This window comes from Colletotrichum abscissum, assembly GCF_030869225.1.
Source record: "Colletotrichum abscissum strain IMI 504890 chromosome Unknown Scaffold_9.1, whole genome shotgun sequence".
Taxonomy (NCBI): Eukaryota; Fungi; Ascomycota; class Sordariomycetes; order Glomerellales; family Glomerellaceae; genus Colletotrichum; species Colletotrichum abscissum.
Window position 1 is genome coordinate 77,353 of NW_026850536.1, and position 17,921 is coordinate 95,273.

At 53.2% G+C, this 17,921-nt stretch overlaps 8 protein-coding genes across 8 annotated transcripts; 4 read left to right on the plus strand and 4 right to left on the minus strand.

The window, feature by feature from the left end:
• Positions 1–1,092: 1,092 nt before the first annotated feature.
• CABS01_04527 (uncharacterized protein) lies at positions 1,093–1,711 on the plus strand (the record flags this gene model as incomplete). Its single annotated transcript, XM_060537898.1, has 2 exons — positions 1,093–1,352; positions 1,432–1,711. The coding sequence occupies 2 exons, from the start codon at positions 1,093–1,095 to the stop codon at positions 1,709–1,711; spliced, it is 540 nt and encodes a 179-aa protein (XP_060389560.1).
• Positions 1,712–2,454: 743 nt separating this feature from the next.
• Positions 2,455–3,775, plus strand: CABS01_04528 (uncharacterized protein; the record flags this gene model as incomplete). The annotated part of the gene is made up of 2 exons (XM_060537899.1): positions 2,455–2,995; positions 3,054–3,775. The coding sequence occupies 2 exons, from the start codon at positions 2,455–2,457 to the stop codon at positions 3,773–3,775; spliced, it is 1,263 nt and encodes a 420-aa protein (XP_060389561.1).
• Positions 3,776–4,558: 783 nt separating this feature from the next.
• On the plus strand, positions 4,559–6,337 carry CABS01_04529 (SPRY domain-containing protein; the record flags this gene model as incomplete). The annotated part of the gene is made up of 2 exons (XM_060537900.1): positions 4,559–4,995; positions 5,050–6,337. 2 exons carry the CDS (start codon positions 4,559–4,561, stop codon positions 6,335–6,337), a joined length of 1,725 nt encoding a protein of 574 aa, XP_060389562.1.
• A 439-nt stretch (positions 6,338–6,776) lies between these two features.
• Positions 6,777–8,251, minus strand: CABS01_04530 (uncharacterized protein; the record flags this gene model as incomplete). Its single annotated transcript, XM_060537901.1, has 2 exons — positions 6,777–7,078; positions 7,159–8,251. The coding sequence occupies 2 exons, from the start codon at positions 8,249–8,251 to the stop codon at positions 6,777–6,779; spliced, it is 1,395 nt and encodes a 464-aa protein (XP_060389563.1).
• Positions 8,252–8,958: 707 nt separating this feature from the next.
• Positions 8,959–9,954, minus strand: CABS01_04531 (RING-like domain-containing protein; the record flags this gene model as incomplete). Its single annotated transcript, XM_060537902.1, has 1 exon — positions 8,959–9,954. The coding sequence occupies one exon, from the start codon at positions 9,952–9,954 to the stop codon at positions 8,959–8,961; it is 996 nt and encodes a 331-aa protein (XP_060389564.1).
• A 2,418-nt stretch (positions 9,955–12,372) lies between these two features.
• On the plus strand, positions 12,373–13,957 carry CABS01_04532 (uncharacterized protein; the record flags this gene model as incomplete). The annotated part of the gene is made up of 5 exons (XM_060537903.1): positions 12,373–12,499; positions 12,566–12,754; positions 12,807–13,028; positions 13,080–13,305; positions 13,405–13,957. 5 exons carry the CDS (start codon positions 12,373–12,375, stop codon positions 13,955–13,957), a joined length of 1,317 nt encoding a protein of 438 aa, XP_060389565.1.
• Positions 13,958–15,157: 1,200 nt separating this feature from the next.
• Positions 15,158–15,652, minus strand: CABS01_04533 (uncharacterized protein; the record flags this gene model as incomplete). Its single annotated transcript, XM_060537904.1, has 2 exons — positions 15,158–15,471; positions 15,559–15,652. The coding sequence occupies 2 exons, from the start codon at positions 15,650–15,652 to the stop codon at positions 15,158–15,160; spliced, it is 408 nt and encodes a 135-aa protein (XP_060389566.1).
• A 1,430-nt stretch (positions 15,653–17,082) lies between these two features.
• CABS01_04534 (uncharacterized protein) lies at positions 17,083–17,376 on the minus strand (the record flags this gene model as incomplete). The annotated part of the gene is made up of 1 exon (XM_060537905.1): positions 17,083–17,376. One exon carries the CDS (start codon positions 17,374–17,376, stop codon positions 17,083–17,085), a length of 294 nt encoding a protein of 97 aa, XP_060389567.1.
• Positions 17,377–17,921: the final 545 nt, after the last annotated feature.

Genomic DNA, 17,921 nt, shown 5'->3' on the forward strand with positions numbered 1-17,921 from the left:
CCCCTAAGTAAAGTCGTCCTCCAATAGCCGAATCCGCATAATCCACATACAGTACCGATGCTTGTGGACTTGCCATTTTATCGGCGCGGACGTCGTTGTTGTTGCGGTGACCGAGCGGTTTGATCTCCTGCGTGGAGCAGAATGCTCCTGACGGTTTCGTTGGAGGTTCTCAATCGAGGCGAGATGCTGGGGGCAAGAACAACTAGTTCCTAGATACCTACCTGAGGACTGCTTTGCCAGCCCTTCATCCGATAACTTTCCTATCACCTGATTACACCAGAATATACACAGGAAGCCCATATAGGTAGGTCCCTCCAATTCCATTCCAGTCATCAACCAGAAGGCGCCCGTCTAGGTCGACGGATCAGGTAAAACTGGCTAGGTGGTGGAGAGGTTTATGGTCAACAATCAAAAAATTCAGTCGCGCCAACAGCCTACTCGACGACAGGCTACGAGTTCGACTTCGATTCCCAACATGAAAACCAAGAGAAGTAGCCCCCAAATCGCCACTAAGGGTTGAACTCTTTCCTTTTTGGGCTCACATTGTGATGTTCTTTGTTCGAAGTATATATTGCATGTACTAGAAATTTCGTGATTCTCGTCTCACCCTAGAGATTTAAGAATAAAGAATATTTTGATTCATTGAAGATATATATGACTAGAAGATTGGGCCTGAGCAACAGAACGTAAAGAGACGAATCGGCAGAGGCAACCGTGTCATATGATTACTACACTTCAACTCGATTGTGCGGTTCATTACTTATCTTTAAATGTTCTCTGCTGACCAAGATAAATATAAAATAATCATGATTTTCATACAATTGTCAAATAAAGAGATATCGAATCGTACGATGGAATCTCGAAAGTCCCGCATGTAGGGGGGAGTTGTTAGGCGTACCTTAGTTGATGTTCCCAAAGCTCCAGTACTTTCTGGTGATAGAATTGATAAGATAAGAGATAAGATAACAACATGAGATGATGGCGAGCTCGAAACCTTCCTCGCGACAATTCTACCTGCAACAGGAGAGAAGGCGCTGTTCCCAAGGCACAGCGCGTCAAACCTCCGCGAAAACCTGACAATATCTTGCGCCCATGGCTTCCCGGTCGCTATGGGCGCGCGCACGAGGGAGCTTCCTCGGTGACACCACGCTTCGCCTGCTCGGGCTTGCGACCTGGATCCCGGTCGTGATTACATTCAACGACCATGTTGCGACCATCACGAGCATCAGCGGCGGCTCCATGTACCCCTACTATAACGAGGATCGCAATAAGACGACTGCAAATGATATGGTGCTCAATTGGAGGTGGAAACCCTCCTACGGGCTCCAGAGAGGCATGATTGTCACATTTAGGTGCGTTTTCACTTGCGCTTCGTATCATGAAGGTTGAGAAGCCGAACGGCGAGCTGACCCTTTTGCTTGCTTTTCACAGGAGCCCTTTCCATCCCGAAACCGTAGCGATCAAGAGAGTCGTCGCGCTGGAAGGCGAATATGTCACAACGAGAGCACCGTATCCGGAGAGAGTGGTCAGGGTACCGCAGGGCCATATTTGGGTGGAGGGAGATGGGCCACAGGATCAGACGCTGGACAGTAATACGTACGGTCCGATATCTATGGCGCTGGTGACAGGAAAATGCATATGGAATATCTGGCCTTGGCGCAAGTTTGGCCGCGTGAAATGGGAAGACCACAAATTCAAGGATAGATACTGAAGCGCGAATGGCTTCGTGTATGAATAAGCATGTGAGCGGGACACTAAGAGAGTCCTGGATTTGGGTTACAGGGACATCAAAAGTTTATGTATACCATGAGGTAGTTGGTCAACGACTGGGTACTTTCAACTTCAACTCCCCTCTGAGTATTCAAGATTGTTTCTAATGACGATTGATCTATCTGGTCCTTAAGTCCGGGCATTTCAAAATCCCGCCATCTTTGAAGCGGCGCGGGCTGTCCCGCGTTACAGCTCGGAGCTCTCGGGACCGGGCTTTCAGCCCAGGGCCTTAGGTCCGGCTGATTCAGTCGACACTTGCAGCTGATGAAAGAAAGAGACGGGAGCTCACCCGACGGTGACGCAGCGGGAGTACCTACAGCATTGCATGTGGTCTGTGCACCGCCAACAAAAATTCCCAGAGTCGGGAACCCTGCATGAAATTTCGATATCATTATCTGCAGCTGCTGCTCCTCCTCGCCGCCGCCAAGTTTTTGACAGCGCCAATTAACCCACGCGACAAACAACGACGAGGAGGCATCTCCTTCAATTTCCCTCGAAGCCCGTTTACTGCGTTATTTCTCCTGTCGTCCCGCAGCGGGAACTCACCAGTGCCCAACCGCGAATCTCTCTTCTCCCCTTCGACATCGAAACCGACCGACGTCAGCATTTCAGGACCGAGAGGGACCGAACCCTTGACGCAGACCAGAGAGTGCCTGGTCAAACAACGACAGGCATCACTCGCAAATGTCCGTCGCTGACCGCATCGTCAGCTCCCTAGCTCCGGCCGACAATAACGCGCAAACGATTCAGGGGGGCATCTCGGCTTCGACCCCGGCGGCGGCGGCCTCGTTCGAGGAGGATAGATATGCGGTACAGACGGGAGGACTTTTGCCGGATATCAGAACAGTCGGACAATCTTTTAGACAGGAGGATATGAGTTTACAAGACGACTCTTTCGAAGAGGAGGGCCGCCCGCCTTACCTCCACGCCATGATTGCTGGAGGTGTCGGAGGTTCGACGGGCGACATGCTCATGCACTCCCTGGACACGGTCAAGACGCGGCAACAGGGCGACCCGCACATACCGCCAAAATACACGTCTCTGGGCTCGTCATACTACAAGATACTACGGCAAGAGGGCGTCCGACGAGGTCTTTACGGCGGATGGATACCGGCTTTGGGTGGTTCTCTTCCGGGCACGATGATGTTTTTTGGGACGTACGAATGGAGTAAACGGTTTCTCATCGACCATGGTGTGCAACAGCACCTGGCCTACCTCACAGCTGGTTCGTCGATCCTCGCGCTGTGCTGTCGAGAGACACTAACTAACTGACTGTTTTCAAGGCTTTCTCGGAGATTTAGCCGGCTCCATCGTTTACGTTCCATCCGAGGTGTTAAAGACCCGCTTGCAGTTACAAGGACGGTATAATAACCCCTATTTCAAATCGGGCTACAACTACAGAGGAACCGTTGATGCGGCGCGGACAATTGTCCGTCACGAAGGACCGGCTGCGCTCTTCCACGGTTACCAAGCAACACTGGCCCGTGACCTCCCATTTTCAGCACTTCAGTTTATGTTTTGGGAGCAATTTCACGCCTGGGCACGCACCTACAAGCAGAGCAGAGATGTTGGTGTGCCGCTAGAGCTCCTTACCGGCGGTCTCGCCGGCAGTTTGGCTGGCATTATGACATGTCCTCTGGACGTCGTCAAGACGCGTTTGCAGACGCAGGTGCACCCTGATCTGTTGCCCAAAGAGATGAAGCCGGCGGTCAAGGGCGCTGCGCACGCTTCAACGTCAAAATCTCAGACGCGCAACATTTCAACGTCTTCACCCTCGACGCATACCCCGCGACCAGGCGCGGTCAACTTGCAGACCTCGTCCGTCATCGAAGGTCTCAAAGTCATTTACCAGACGGAGGGGCTCAGTGGATGGTTCAGGGGCGTGGGTCCCCGTGGTGTCTGGACTTTTATTCAGAGCGGCACCATGCTGTTCTTGTACCAACGCATTCTCAAGTCATTAGAGACTTGGGATCCACCAGTGGAAGAGCAGGAGCGTGCCATCTAAGGAGGTTTTGAAGGTTGGGCTGGAAACGGGTGATACCAGGGTTGGATGGAGAAAAAACAAAACATTGTACAAACAACCCCCTCTGTACACTTTGTAAGGATAAACATGGGACTGGCGTTTGACGGCATAGTAGAAGGGGCATGGTGTCCGATAGAGAGCTGATAGAGCGAAAGACAAGTCCCACTTCAAGTGCTGATCTGATTTACAAAAAGCCAGAACCAATGTGTGCGATATGGTGGCCTAAAGTCGTTGTTCTCAAAGAGATTGATTCATCACAAGGCTCACTTGAGGGAAAAGTCATAATAAGGTTCATAGCTCTTGGAGTATATCTCAAAAAGCACCAAACAAAACCTCTTGTGAAAGACATGTGAGAGAGGCTGTAATAAGGTGAGCTTTCCAGGTTGGTTCTCTGGGATGACCAAGCTCCAGCTAGGTGTCATATGCAGCAACCTGCAGTACCTACCTGCCTGCCCCGCCAGGTTCTAGCCCAAGTGCCTATTGATGGCCGGGGGAGGAACTAGACCCCTGGCTACCCGCTAAGACCCCCCTGCGTGACGACAGACCGAGCTTCCATGGCTGACGCGGGGTGTGCTGAAGCTTCCCTGGTGCAACTCCCAAAATTTCGACCTGTGAAACACGCGCCTCGCGACAGGAACCAAGACCTCGAAACTCTTCCATTGTTCACCACTCCTCCACCCACTGCAGCACCCCTCCAACCGCGCACCCACTTTCACGGCTTGAACACACAAGGAAACTTCACGTTCGAATTGAATAGACGTTCCAATGGCCTCTGATTCAGGCACGCCTCCTCCTCCACGGGAGCCGACCCCGGGCGGCTCCCTTCCATCTTCAACTGCGATCCCCTTGAAGAGACCTGCTCTCGAAGAAGACTTTACTCCTTCTGTACCTTCGCCACTCAATCCCGACGTCAGATCTACACCAAAACCTCCAGGCGCCGACGAGATGCCAGCAAAGCGCAACAAGAAGGAGTCGCTGAAGAAGCGCGAATCCAAGGGCGCCTTTGGCGGCGACAGCAACCGCGGCACGCCGGACCCCAAGCATCGCGAACCTAAGCAGTCCGACTACAGTCCGATGCGCTACAAGCTGGCGCCTCCCAAGCCTTCCGACTTTGAACCTGCTCGCGGCGCCAGCTTCACTCATCACCATAACGTCCCTGCTTTGGATGGAAGCGAGATCCAGTTCTACGAGACGTCGGAGCAGTGAGTTTGCCGACAGCGGAGTGCGCCTGACTGAAAATGCTAACAAGACCAAAGTGTTCACAATAAGAAGAGCTACCACTACACTCACTGTATAGCGGACCCCGGATTCCCCTCAGCACTATACTACCGAGGTACCGAAGCAGAGCCGACAGGGCCTCATCTCAGCTTCGAGGACAGCGCAACTCATCTGTTCTTTGACCAGACGGGCCTTCATATTACGACCAACAAGGGTTTCCGCATGACGCGCGCGAATGTCGCTATCCGGGAGGGACGGTTCTACTGGGAGACCAAGATTACAAGAGGAATTGTCGACAAGACAAGCGGAGATGAGAAGCCCGAGTCGCATGGCCACGTGCGCATGGGTTTCGCGAGAAGAGAGGCAACTTTGGATGCGCCAGTAGGATTCGACGCATACAGTTACGGCTTGCGCGACGTTGGAGGCGAGAAGGTTTACATGTCACGACCCAAGTCCTTCTTCCCCGAGGGAGAGGGCATCCGGGAGGGCGATGTCATCGGCCTGGAGATCCAGCTGCCTTCGGAACGCCTGCAGCGCAAGGTCCTGGCTGGCCAGTACAACCCGGCCGTTGATACCGGCTTGGACGATGACAGCACAAATTTCGATGCGCCCAATATTGTCCGTGATCGCATCCCCATTCGCTTCAAGTCGCACATCTACTTTGAGAAGATTGATTACCACACAACCAAGGAGCTCGAGGACCTCATGAACCCTTCGCCCGTCTCCTCCGGCCCGGCCAACTCGGTCGAACCGCCCAACCCTAACCACGTCGTCCCTGCCCTCCGTACGCTTCCTGGATCCTTCATCAAGGTGTACAAGAACGGCGTGCTCATGGGCACCCCTTTCACCGACCTTCTCGCCTTCCTGCCCCCGGCCTCCAAGCCGCAGGGACAAATCGGTGCTCGCGAGGGCCTCGACAATGGTATGCTCGGCTACTATCCCGCTGTGAGCGTCTTCAGAGGCGGTGCTGCCGAGGTCAACTTTGGCCCCGACTTTTGGTTCCCGCCTCCCGGGCTAGAAGAGAGTCCCGACGACAATGAGGTGTCCATGATCGACGCCGGACAGGAAGAATCCAAGAAGGTAGCAGCGTCATCCTCGGTGCCCGCGTACCCTGGTCTGGATCAGGTGCGGCCGGTCTCGGAGCGGTACACGGAGCAGATTGTCGAAGATATCGTCTATGACATCATTGACGAGGTTGACTTTTGGGTCCAGGATGGCTGCAAAGTCATTGATCGTTTCGGTCAGGGGGGCGAGAAGGCTGGTCAGACGGGCAGTCTTGCTGCTGGTGGACGCGAGGAGATTAAGGAGTTGGTTCAGGACGATTAGAAGGGATGACCCTCACGATGGGGGAGGCAATGTTGTGAGACACAGTAGGCAATTCTTTTTCTGTTTTGCGCTCCGGAAGATACCCAGACAGACTTTGCGACTATGAAAGTCTTTGCATTCCAATTCATAGCTGTACATAAAAACTATCACTGGGTGAGAAACATTGAGTAGGGAAAATGTCCTCTCCACATAGAGGGCCCTTAATTTTCCAGAAGGTAAGGATGGTAAAAAAATATATATATAACGAGAATGAATGTATTTCATCTCTCTCATCATGTAGTTCTCATCCTTGCCTGTCCATTTCATTCAAACATCGTTCTGAATCATTCGTCGCAGAGTTCAAGGAGACGCCAGCCGTAAGGGTCATTATAAAAGAAAAGAATTGTGGAAAAGGAAGAAAAGTCGGTCAACTTCCAAAGCACGCGACAGGCCCCCCTATTTACTTCCTTGTCGACCTCCGTCTAGGGGAATCGGGGCCCGGCGACGCCCGTCGCTGAGGCGTCGTCCGTCCGGAGCTGTGTCGGCCGCTCCGCCGGCTTCGTTCGCTGCGCTGGCTGCGCGGACGATCTGACGACCGCACCACCGGCTCGGTGCGCGAGCGGGAGGGACCCGCCATGAGGGCCGGGTCATCGGGGAGTTCTTCGATGCGGCCGGAGCCGTCGATGATTTCGGGCGCGTTTTCGCGCTTGATGCGTTCTTCGCGCCCGCGCTTGTGGCAGTACCACAGGACGAAGAGGAGGACTTTTGAAGGGGAATCATGTTAGCATTCTACTCCTGATTCTGGAAGACGAAGGACTGGTCAAGGGGTAGAAAAGACTTACGGAAGATGGAAACGCTCCAGATGACGTTTGCGCCGATAAAGGCCGGCCAGCGCAGCTTGAGAGCGTTGACGATGGCCTTGAGCATGCCCACGACGGCGCCCGGCTTGGTGACGAGGTCCGCGAGGCTCGTGGGCGTGAACATCTTCTTCGCGGCGCCCTTGATGCCTTCCTCGGCGGCGAATTCCGCGTGGTTGACGCCCTGTGCTTTCGCGGCGGCGGCGAGGACCTCGGGTCCCAGGCTGGCGGTGAACTTGTCCGGGAGCTGGGTGACGAGCTTCTTCATGCTGTTGGGGAGCTTGTCAAACGTCTTTGCGAGGGTGCCGTCGCGGTCCTCGACGAGGGCCTTGAGGTCGTCTGCGGCGGTGGGCACGCCGTTGACGAGGTCCTTTAGGACGAGGGTGAATTTGGAGACGAGCTCGGAGGATTCTGCGGATAAGGGCACGGCTTTGTTGTTGCGCGCCGACAGGTTGAGGTCGTCGAGCACGCGGGAGAGGTCGTCTTCTTCGCGGGCGGCTTCCTTTGGTGGGACGTTTGTCTTTGTTGGGGCGAGCTGCTTGTCCTTGTCGTCGAGGGTTCCTTTGGCCTTGTTGAAGAGGAAGGCGATCTTGCTGGGAATTTTGGAACTGCTGCCCGAGGCATTTGCGTCTTGGGGGTCTACCGCTGCTGTCGCGGCCTTCTTGGGCGTCTGCTTCTCGGCGGCGGCGGCGGCGCGCCGGGACCCGTCAGAGTCCTCCCAGATGTACTCTGGCGTCTTGCTGCGCGGGGGCAGGGCGGGCCGGACGCTCTCGTCGTCCGAGTCGACGTCGTTGGCGTCGGCGAGGATGCGTCTGAAGAAGGCCTCATCTTTGCGGTTGAGGAGAGGCGCGGGGCCTCCGCCTCCTGTCGCTGCGCTTGCTGTTGTCGAGACGGACTGCGAGCTCGTTTGGCGTCTTGTGGCTGATGGTCGCGAGTCTGGGTGAAGCTTGCCTGGTGATGGTAATGGTGCTGGCGAACCGTTGTTGTGTTCCACCTCACCTTCTGCTGCTGCCGCCTCTTTTGCCTCCTTCTCTGTCTTGTACTTTTTGAACTTCTTGTAGCTCAGGTATTCCAACATCTTGGGCAACGAAGTTTAGGTTTCTCTGGGGAGGAACCAACAGAGTCCCAGGGTGGCGTACTGGTTGACAAGTTCTGTGATCCAGTATGCTGTCAACAAAGAATCACGGCAAAGAAAGTTGTAGTTTCCTCGAACAAGATGCAAGAGCGTTGTAGTGAGGCGGTCGGAACAGGTTTATTTTATTACAACGGCCAAGCGCTTGTTCTGAATCACATGCGGTCTGGGTCTGGGCCAGGGCCCTGCGCTCTATCATGCGGCGTCACGTCGTCCAAGTTCATGTGTTAGATTGGTTGAGCGGGCAAGCTGGGGGGTAGCTCACACAGCCACATGTGATGTCACCCTTGCAGCGGCCTCCGATGTGGCGGTGCAATGGACAAGAGTGGAGATCCGGATACAGCTGCCGGTTCGCTTAAGAGCGGTCCAGTTGTTTGAGGTTGCGCCGGAGGCATCCAATGGAAGAGCATGAATGATCACCCGTTCAGAATTCGCCTCTTTTGTTGGGGCTGGTATGGGCAAATGAAGAACCTCTAAGAGCATTGCGGCTCATCCAGTCCCCTTTGACAGTTGTCTGGGCGTTATGTAAGGTATTGTATGCTATTGGTAAATATTGAGTGGTTCGGCTGAGTTAGCCGCCATCGTGGGGTATCTTTTCTGGCAACTGCCCATCGCATCCCGCGGGTAGAGCTTCCACATCTTTCTATGCTTCATCATGCCTCATCCTCGTCTTCTTCTTCTTCGTCTCCATGCTCCCCGTTTTCGTGCATGACTTCGTCTGCCGCATTACTCTTCCTGCCACCTCCACTCCTCCGGCGGCCCCTTTGATATGCCTCTGTGCTGGTCATAGCCTGCTCTCCAACATAGTGTTCACCATCCCAGTCCTTTGAGCACCTGGGACACTTGTGACTCCGTTGAGTGCGCCAGTAACCTTCTTGACATGTATTGTGCAGGCGCGCGTTGCAGTCTCGTTCCGCGCACCGTTGTCCAACTGTGACGATTTCCCTACACGCCTCGCAGAACTTGATGCGCTGCCAATCTTGCGCGGCCGCGTCGGGGTCGTTGAACGAGTCAATCAGCCATGCCCTGAGCTCAAGCAGTGCTCTTGGGCTGAGGCTGTAGAACCCGTCCTTGGACTTCTCTAACCAACCCTGGTTCACTAGGTTCGCCAGCATGTCTTCCACTTCGCTGTGCTTAAGCCCCTTGTCCGAGGAAGACTGCGTCTGCGTGGGTTCTCCGTTCTCGTCGTTATGATTGTTGTTCTGCCGAGGAGGGCGAGCCAGCTTAATAGCCTGCATCTCCGTGATGCACATGAGCTCCATGCGCGGGGAGTTATATGTCTCGAACATGGCGTCCAATAACCTCTTTGTAAAGGCAATCTGTTCTGCGTTGTATGTGGTCGCCAGCTGCGTCATGGGGTCGGAGGCGGTGTTCACGAGAGCGTAGATGCGCTTCTTGGTGACTTGATGGATCGTGCTTCGTATCTCATAGTCAAAGAAGGAGACGCCTTCGGCTGCAGCTTGCAGATAAGAGTCGAAGTCCTCCATCGTGACCTGTTCGGGAGCGACTGGCTCGCCATCTTGGGCTTCGATGGTGAAGATTCCGGCTAGAATGGGCTGTGCGTCTTCGTATGTGAGGGTGCCCCGAGCCAGGAAGGCTTGAAGGAAGGCACGGTTGCCATCGTTGTAGTGTTCTCGGACAATGTTCATTTCGGCGTGGTAAGGCTTAAGACTGAATCGTGTATCTGGGGGTTTGACAGCGTGTCATAACGGCCGTAGTTGGCATGTCCTAGAGGCTTTTGCGAGTCGCTAAGGTTTTCGCGGGGGAATGCCTCTAGACGCGACCGGGACGCGCTTCGCTGGTGAAGAACTACACAGTAATTGAAAGCCAGAGCTTCTGGGGACCCCACCGTACCTTCCACCAAAAGTACATAGAGACCTGAGAGGAAGTTAAAGTGGAGACCTTTGGTGAGCCACAAAGTGGCTGGAAGAAGGCTGCGGTACTTCGCCGGAGAATTTCCATCTTCTTGGAATGAGATCTTCCTTTCCCAAATTGCACTGCGCATCGGCCAGCGGGCAGGGCCTCTCCGTGGCTCTGGGTCCATTCTGGACGGGATCCTCGCTCCGAGTGGAGTTCCAGATCCTCCAACCCCTGAACACCAACCTTCTTGCTGGGCAGCAGGTTGGAGAGTGCATGGTGCGCATGGCTCCTTCGGGCAGCAGCTGAAGTTCATTCCAGCGAACGAACCTTGCTCTCTCTCACAAGCTTACAGGACGAAGACGCCACATGCCGACGACACGGCACTTTGCTGTGACTGCCGATCATACTCACACCCGCCGGGCTCCCTCCAAGGTTCAGCTTTAATACAATCTCGACGACCTCGCACTCGCTCTTTATTGGACCCGGCTCACTCATCAGCACGTGGGAGTGGTCCGACCGTTACGCAGACTCGATATGCCTTAGATCCAAGATTGTGTCGCGGCAGACGTTCAGCAACCTTCCTTCTAGCAGGAATGGCAGGACTGACACCACACGCCGTCGGGCTTTCATCTCAACAATCTGCGCCTCCGCGACTAAACCTGCTTTTTGGTTTAGCACTAGGATTTCGCTGCTTGCCTTCTTGGGTCCAACACCCGAAGCCACGTCCGTCGCTCGGGCTAGATTGGGCAGTGGTGTAAGGCCTTTTTCGTGTTCATTTCTGACTCAGGAGGACCAAGGTTAATACAAAACCACTAGCCCCAATCACCTTCATGGATTCACCCTGTCCCTCTATGAGCCCAAGCACCGAGCACTCGGTAGGCGGCATGCTCCCCTGCCATCGAACTCAGCTCAACAATGAGATGATATGATGAGCATCGTATCGAACTGGTCGAAACTCTGACATGTTCGGACCTTCCTTTAAGGGGAGATTGTCTTCCAGAAGATGGAAACTGTGTTTTCAGCCACCGACTGGCTCGAATTCGCTGTCGACAACAGTGCAGCCTCCAATCAATTCCAATGGCATCGCATTGTTGGAGGTTGCCATACGCGGTATGTTGCCTCCCATCGGCCCGGTCGCCTCTGCCGGGTTGAGGCTGGTCCGGGAGACCCCATCCGCAACGTCCGTCAGTCCACACACCCTCAGTCGGCAACGAATCTTGCCTCGAGAACGCGCCTCCACTTACCAGACATGTTTCGAGCCATCGTTGCCTCAAACCCCAGCGACAATTGTGGTTGGTCTCAATATGGGAGGCGGAGAGTTCGGTCGAACTCGTACGTTGCCATGCCACTTACCCTCTAGCAGCCTTTAGTTTGACACTTGGTCGGCCTATGGACTTGTATTCCGCAACAGTTGCGACGACGCTTGCGCACTGCTGCTTCGGCCTAACCCACGCAAACTAGCGATGTCTTCTATTAGACGGAGCGTGGCGTCCAACGTTTTCATCTCGGGTCAAGCAGCCACCGAGTCTGTGGTCGGCAGATGCCGCCAGAATCGCACCCAGAAGCCAGCTAGAATGCCGTCACAATGTCAATCTGTCTCGCCATGACATATCCGAATGGACAGCCTCCGAAGCCATTTCGACCTGGTTGTAATATTGTTCTGGAGATCGCCTTCGTACACTATCGTGTTTCAACCTTTATTATCCACACTACAACAAGGTAAAACTCTTCATTACCATCCCGAGCGGCCCCGCCACCACCCCCTCGTAGGATCCCCAGCCAAGACATTTCTAGTCCGCCGGCTATACGCTGTAGGGGGGCTTGCGGTTCTCAAGTCGGCCCAAACTCCCTTGCCCTGTCTCTGGAATGCTGGGAAGTCCCATCTCGTCATTTAACCGCCTGCGCCTGCGTAGCACACCTCATATCGTTGCGAGCACCGAACAAGGTTCGTCGGCGCCTATGTCCAAACCGACCGATCTTGGGTTCCCTTTCCATTACTCTTGAGTCGGGTCCGGGGAGACAACCTTGCGTCGATCGCAGGGGGCGGATCGATCTCAGGGCCGCATGATAAACATGGCCATGCCGTTGCTTGCTCCCCAGTTCTTAATTTCTTCTTTCTCCTCGTCCCCCGTCACCTTGTTCCCTGCCTGCGGTCAACAGCTCCGTATTCATGTCTGGCCTGCTGGGCCAACATCCAAGGGGGTGATATGGCCATTCAGCTGCCTCAAGAAGAGCTAGGCACAGCTATAGCAGTACTTTCTTACTCCTTGTTCTGCCTAGCATGCAGTGTTCTCATGGCATGGCTGGTGTATGCCCATCGTGAAGGCCTTAGCTGTGAGTAGTCATGGTTTGTGGATCCAGGAAGTGATTCAGGATACTGACGTGCGCTCTTGTGAACAGATGTCGCCCTGGTATCATACTTCACTGGTTTGTCGACGGCTGCTTCTGTAGCCCAGCAAATTCACACAATTGTACGATGGAGAGACATCAAGCTTGCACAATTCAAGCATTCAAACGCCAACGTCGGCAATCCTGAGCTTGCCATCGCCGGCCAGTCAACTGGCCTGGACCTGGTACTTTTCTATATCCGTAAGATCCAATTCGCCAACAGATTTCATACCTTTCTCTGACAAGCTCCTAGAGTTCTACAGTTACAACGTCGAAGCGGCCCTGACCTTTTTTTGGGCAGTTGCTCTCACGCAATCGATCTTCCAATTGGAGCCCGTAAAGTCGACTCGCAAACGAGTCAACTACTTCGAAAAAGCCATTGCTATCTTGTTACCCGCGATCTTGATGGGAATTCTACGACTCGAGGCTGTCCAGAAGCAGACAGTACCCTTTCTAGTGTTGGCTGATGGCATCAGTAAGTCTCCTTACCCCGTTGTACATCAACTGCATCTAACCCTTTTGCCAGTGGGTTTCTGTCTGAGCGGCAGCGGAGTTCTCCTCATGGTTATTTTGGTCAAATACATCCACACGCGCCGAAACCTTCTTTCTTGGAATGTCCAATATGGTCAACGCTCCAACAGCACGAAAAGCAGCGACACGCTCGTCTTCGACAGCGGAAGCGAAACGCGCCGCCGAAGTATCTACGATCGATGGCTTGTTGTACGATTCAGCATAGCTTTCGTTGCGTTAGCGTAAGTACAGCCTCAAATGGGGGGGTTCCCCAAGCCTCAAAGTCTGTAGTGTGGAGTCGACGAAGCTAACCGGGTGGTTTTTCGTTCTTCTTCGAAAAGCATCTTTCAGGTGGTGACCATTATGTTTCAAGTTTCATCCGCAAAACAAAATTCTCGCGACTCGTTGAGCGAGAGCCCGGACCTCAGCACGGAACGACTGCATCTGGACATCATACTTTTTCTGCCCGGCGTGTCCGCTAGCCTGCTGACGTTTGTCGTTTTTGGCACGACCAAGACGTTTCGAGATTACCTGGTGGCACGGCTCGTTCCGAGGCGGCTCCGCGAGAGTAATAGTAGGAGGATGAGCAACAATAAGCAGCGACGCAACACCCGCACCCGGATGTCACAAGCGTTTTCTTCTTCGAGGATGGGGGGAAGGGGCAGGAGCTTGACGTATCCGCCGCGGATCTCCCTGACGCCCTATGTTGCGGATGACGCCGGCTTGTACACGCCCACGGCTGACGGGAACGGGATTCAGCTGAGGGAGCTGAATATGGACGGGTCGAGAAAGGTCGCCGAGGACGACCAGTGGCCGCTCGTTGGTTCTGATGCGTCTGATACGTCCGAGGGGCCTGCGAAACCTGTAAATGTGTATTTGTACCCGAAGCAATAGTTTTACGAGTTATGATCGAATGATACCACTTGGGTCGAAGGCCCGTATTGATTTCATTTTCTGCGAAAGATCTCCCTGTAGACCATGCACGCTGATAACCAGGTTAAGCTGGGGGAAGGGGACCTCCACGCCAATCCCTCCTCACGAGCCGACATAGTGACCCGGATGACTGCCCAATGGTGCGGGGCTTGAACCTCCGCGTCCTGAATCATCAAGATCTGGGGGTGCCTAGATCTGGGGTAAGAGAGCGCCAGAGACATCATCGACGATCAGGGTCACATCTTCGGCTGTTCTTGCTCAAGCAAGACGCCGGATTCGATACCGTCCCCCAGCCACGGTTACACAGGTATATGACGGATTTCTCAGTGTCTTACATGATACGGAGATTCAAAGGGCCATCCCGACGCAAATCTTTTTGGAAAGGATTTGTTGACTACGATTTAGCGGCCAAGCCATGCCATGGAAAGCAAATAAGCCAATACAACCCCCTTCCATACCGTGTGTGTTGAGGCGACTTTGGAGAGATCATGTAGAGCCAGCCAGCCAGCTCATGGGCCAGAACAGTCGATTCTCCACGAGTCACGAAGCCCGTAGTTTAGTCATCCCGCCGTCGCCTTCCACATTTTGTCAGAATAGGCATGTGTGTGTGTGTGTGTGTGTGCGTGTGTGTGCACGCGTGGTCGTTACATCCGTAGCTTTCAGAAACTGCCCGCAACTGTTGTGTGAATAAAGGTGGTGGTGGGCGTCACGGTCCTTAACCCAGATCTCTGGGTGCTGTACCCAAGTGGCTGGCAGGTAAAGAGGGATGCAACCGCGAGTCAGAATAAGCTTCATTTTGACTCCCTTGAGTCGCCAGTGCCTGCCTACTACGAGAGACATTTACATTATCGCGGTGATTTGAAGTCTGGGAAGTGCCGAGGAATGGAGGAATGTCTGACTCCAATTCTGATTTTATTGGTCTGAGCTTCGATGTCGTCTGCGCAGTGAACGCCCAATGGTCGATAAAGCCACACGAGGCTTCTCAAAACCTTGCCCATAAGTCATCCTGATTTTCATGCTCCTTGCGAAGATTTGATTTCCAGTTTGAGCAACACAGTCCAGAACAGGAAATTCTTCCCCATCGTTGCCTGGAAAACTTCCATCGAGTAGGATGAAGGACGCGGTCACTTTCCTAGCCAAAGGATTAGAACATTCAGCCCTTCACGACCTGGCAACTTGAACCCCCGCAAGGATCGTTTGTATGATGTCCAATATGATACCAGCTCCTCCAACCCACAGGACCGCCCAAAAGGTATACCACTGCAGCGGATTCCTGCGGTCCCTCCACAGGTCCGTCAACCGGCGAGGCTTATGGCGCAGGCTGAACCTCTGAAGGTTGATCAGGCGATAGCCCAACCGCGGGAAGTCGCTCTGGGCGCTGTAGACGTCGCTCTCCAGGAGCTTCTCCTGCTCAAAGTCCCTACATCCCACCGGCCAGATGCCGCGCGGCAGCTTGTCGACCTCTTTCTTGGCACCTCAGAGGGTGTACAGCATCTTATCAATCGACTGCCCGTTGTCTTTCTCGAGCTTTTCGAGCTGCGATTTGATCATCTTTCTCGAACGAGCGCTTTGCCCGAAGAGGAGGCGGTAGGAGACCAAGACTTCCTGTTCCAAGGTGATGTAGTTCTGATACCGATCATTCGTCATAAATGGCATGAAGCCTTTGTCTGTAAGATAGTGGCTGCAGCAGACAGATCAGTATTTACCGTAACATTAGACCTCAGCGCTAAACTCAAGTCAACAGATTGCCAGTGGCTTATGGTATTCGATAATGCTGAGGAATCCGCGCTCCTGCGAGAGCACTAGCCTCTCCCAGGGACTCGGGGGCAAGCACTGATTACAACGCAAAATCGTTCTCTTGCTTCCGATCTAGCTCATGAGAGACTTGAGATTCCCCCATTGAACCCGGAAGATAGTGCCCAATCTCTGTTATCCTTCTTGGCTGATCATGTCAAGGCAGATCTTCTGGAAACCGAAAAGAAGTCGGCATACATCCTATCTGAGATACTTGGTGGTTCGGTCCTGGCCCCTGCGATTGTAGGCGGACTAACTAAGAATCGGGGTCAGACTCTTTCAGAGTGTCGAAGCGCCTGTGAACGCCTGATGCATTCCCAAGACGACCCCAGTATAGTTTCCAAGGCTTCTTACTAGAAGACCTTGAGTACAACCTTCAGGGCTGGCTTCCAAGAAATCAGTCCTAACAGTGCTGCTTTCTTGGACCCGATCAGCTGCTGTACTCCAGACAATTTATTGTCTTGGCTATTTGAGTTGGAGAATGCAAATGACCTCTTCGGCAGTTTACTTCGGGACCTTGGTGCGGATAGGTAAGAAGGCCCTGATGTAACGCAAGCTTCGAGTCCGCCGATATAGTGCCTCGCAGATTTGGCAAAGCAATGGACGAATTTTTGCATAAAAGCCACATTTATCTGAATAATAAAGCCCGGACGCACAATATTTACCGGCTCGTCAAACCTCAATGTCAACTTCAAATGTCGCGGGAAACTCGGAAAAGTCTTTCCTTAGAGGCATCACATCTCATATGCAACACTTTTGCCAGTAGACCTGAAGGCAGTAGAACCTTGGCTTGTACAACAAATCTCGCCAAGAGTGCACAAGGCTCATGCTTGGGTACGTCAGGGTCCACACGTTTATCGGGAGAGAAGTTCTGGCATTGAGTTCACTCTGCCACCTTCCGCTAGATCATCTCTCTACCCCTTATTGCTAGATTCACTGCAATCTGAGAGTTCAGAGAGACTCTCCCGACCCTCTCTGGTCTATACTTACAAGCGCATAGAGAGGCGACCGAGCTCTGACTGAAGGCAAGATACTACACAGGTTCAAGGCAGCAAACCTTACAAGGTTAGTCTACAGTTGTCACTCAGAACCTGGACTGAATGCAAATTGTGCCAAGCCAAACGAATGGGACCAAACCAATTTAATGTTGTTCAGTATGAGTAAGTAGATTCCACTCTTATGCAGTTATCGCCTTGAGAATAACAACCGTCGGCCCAGAATACAAAGTCTCATTCTATCTTCCGCCACCAGCAGTTGCGTTATGTATTACATATTCTCCAGTATCTGACAAACTAAAGACTGCTTGAACCGACCATATCCTGCTCGTCGGAATTATTGCTTGGCTTGGACCGCCCGAGGTCAATGTTGCGTGGAGGGGAAGGTAGGCTTCCGTGACCATCACCGAAGCGGAGTATGATCCGCTCCCTACCATCGTCGGTCGACACTGCTTTCTCAGGAATAAACCATTCCTTCCACGGCTGAACCCTTACTTCCTGCTCTTGGCTTTGGGGAGCTTCGTCGTTGCTGTCGGTACTCATCTTGCGAGCTTCCGCGGGTTCGGTCGGTGAAAGAAAGAAATTGGACATGATTTATTGTTTGGAGTCGATCCCTTAGGGACTTCTTCGTGGTTGTGTTTCCGGTGGCTATGAGATTCGGGAGTTGGTGCTTGACTTGAACATTTTGTCTTGGGGATACTCCTCTCCCTTTATAGGCTTTCATGCTAACGACGATGGAAAAGTCTGTTTCAGCAGTACGCTACCTTGACACATGTCGATATATACTTTCATCTATTCCGTCTTTCGAGCCACAGCTTTACTCAGAAAGAGGTCAGCTCGTTTTCCTCCTTTGAGATAGGGATCCCAAACGACCATCGGGTTTCAGCGTGGCAGCACTCGGGTGCCTGAAGGAGTTTTCAGACGTCATCAAAGCGTGAAGCCGAACTCCTATCATTTGAAAATGGAACTTTACGGGGCATTAGAGATAGCGCTCATATCGCAAGTTCGGTGTTGCACGCACCAATCATACAACAAGATTCGCGGGTACAGCAGCATCGCCTATCCTATTGGCTTTGTGATGATGGTATCGTATGTGACTAAACTGGGAAAGATTCTCCAAAGAGGCAAGTTCCCAG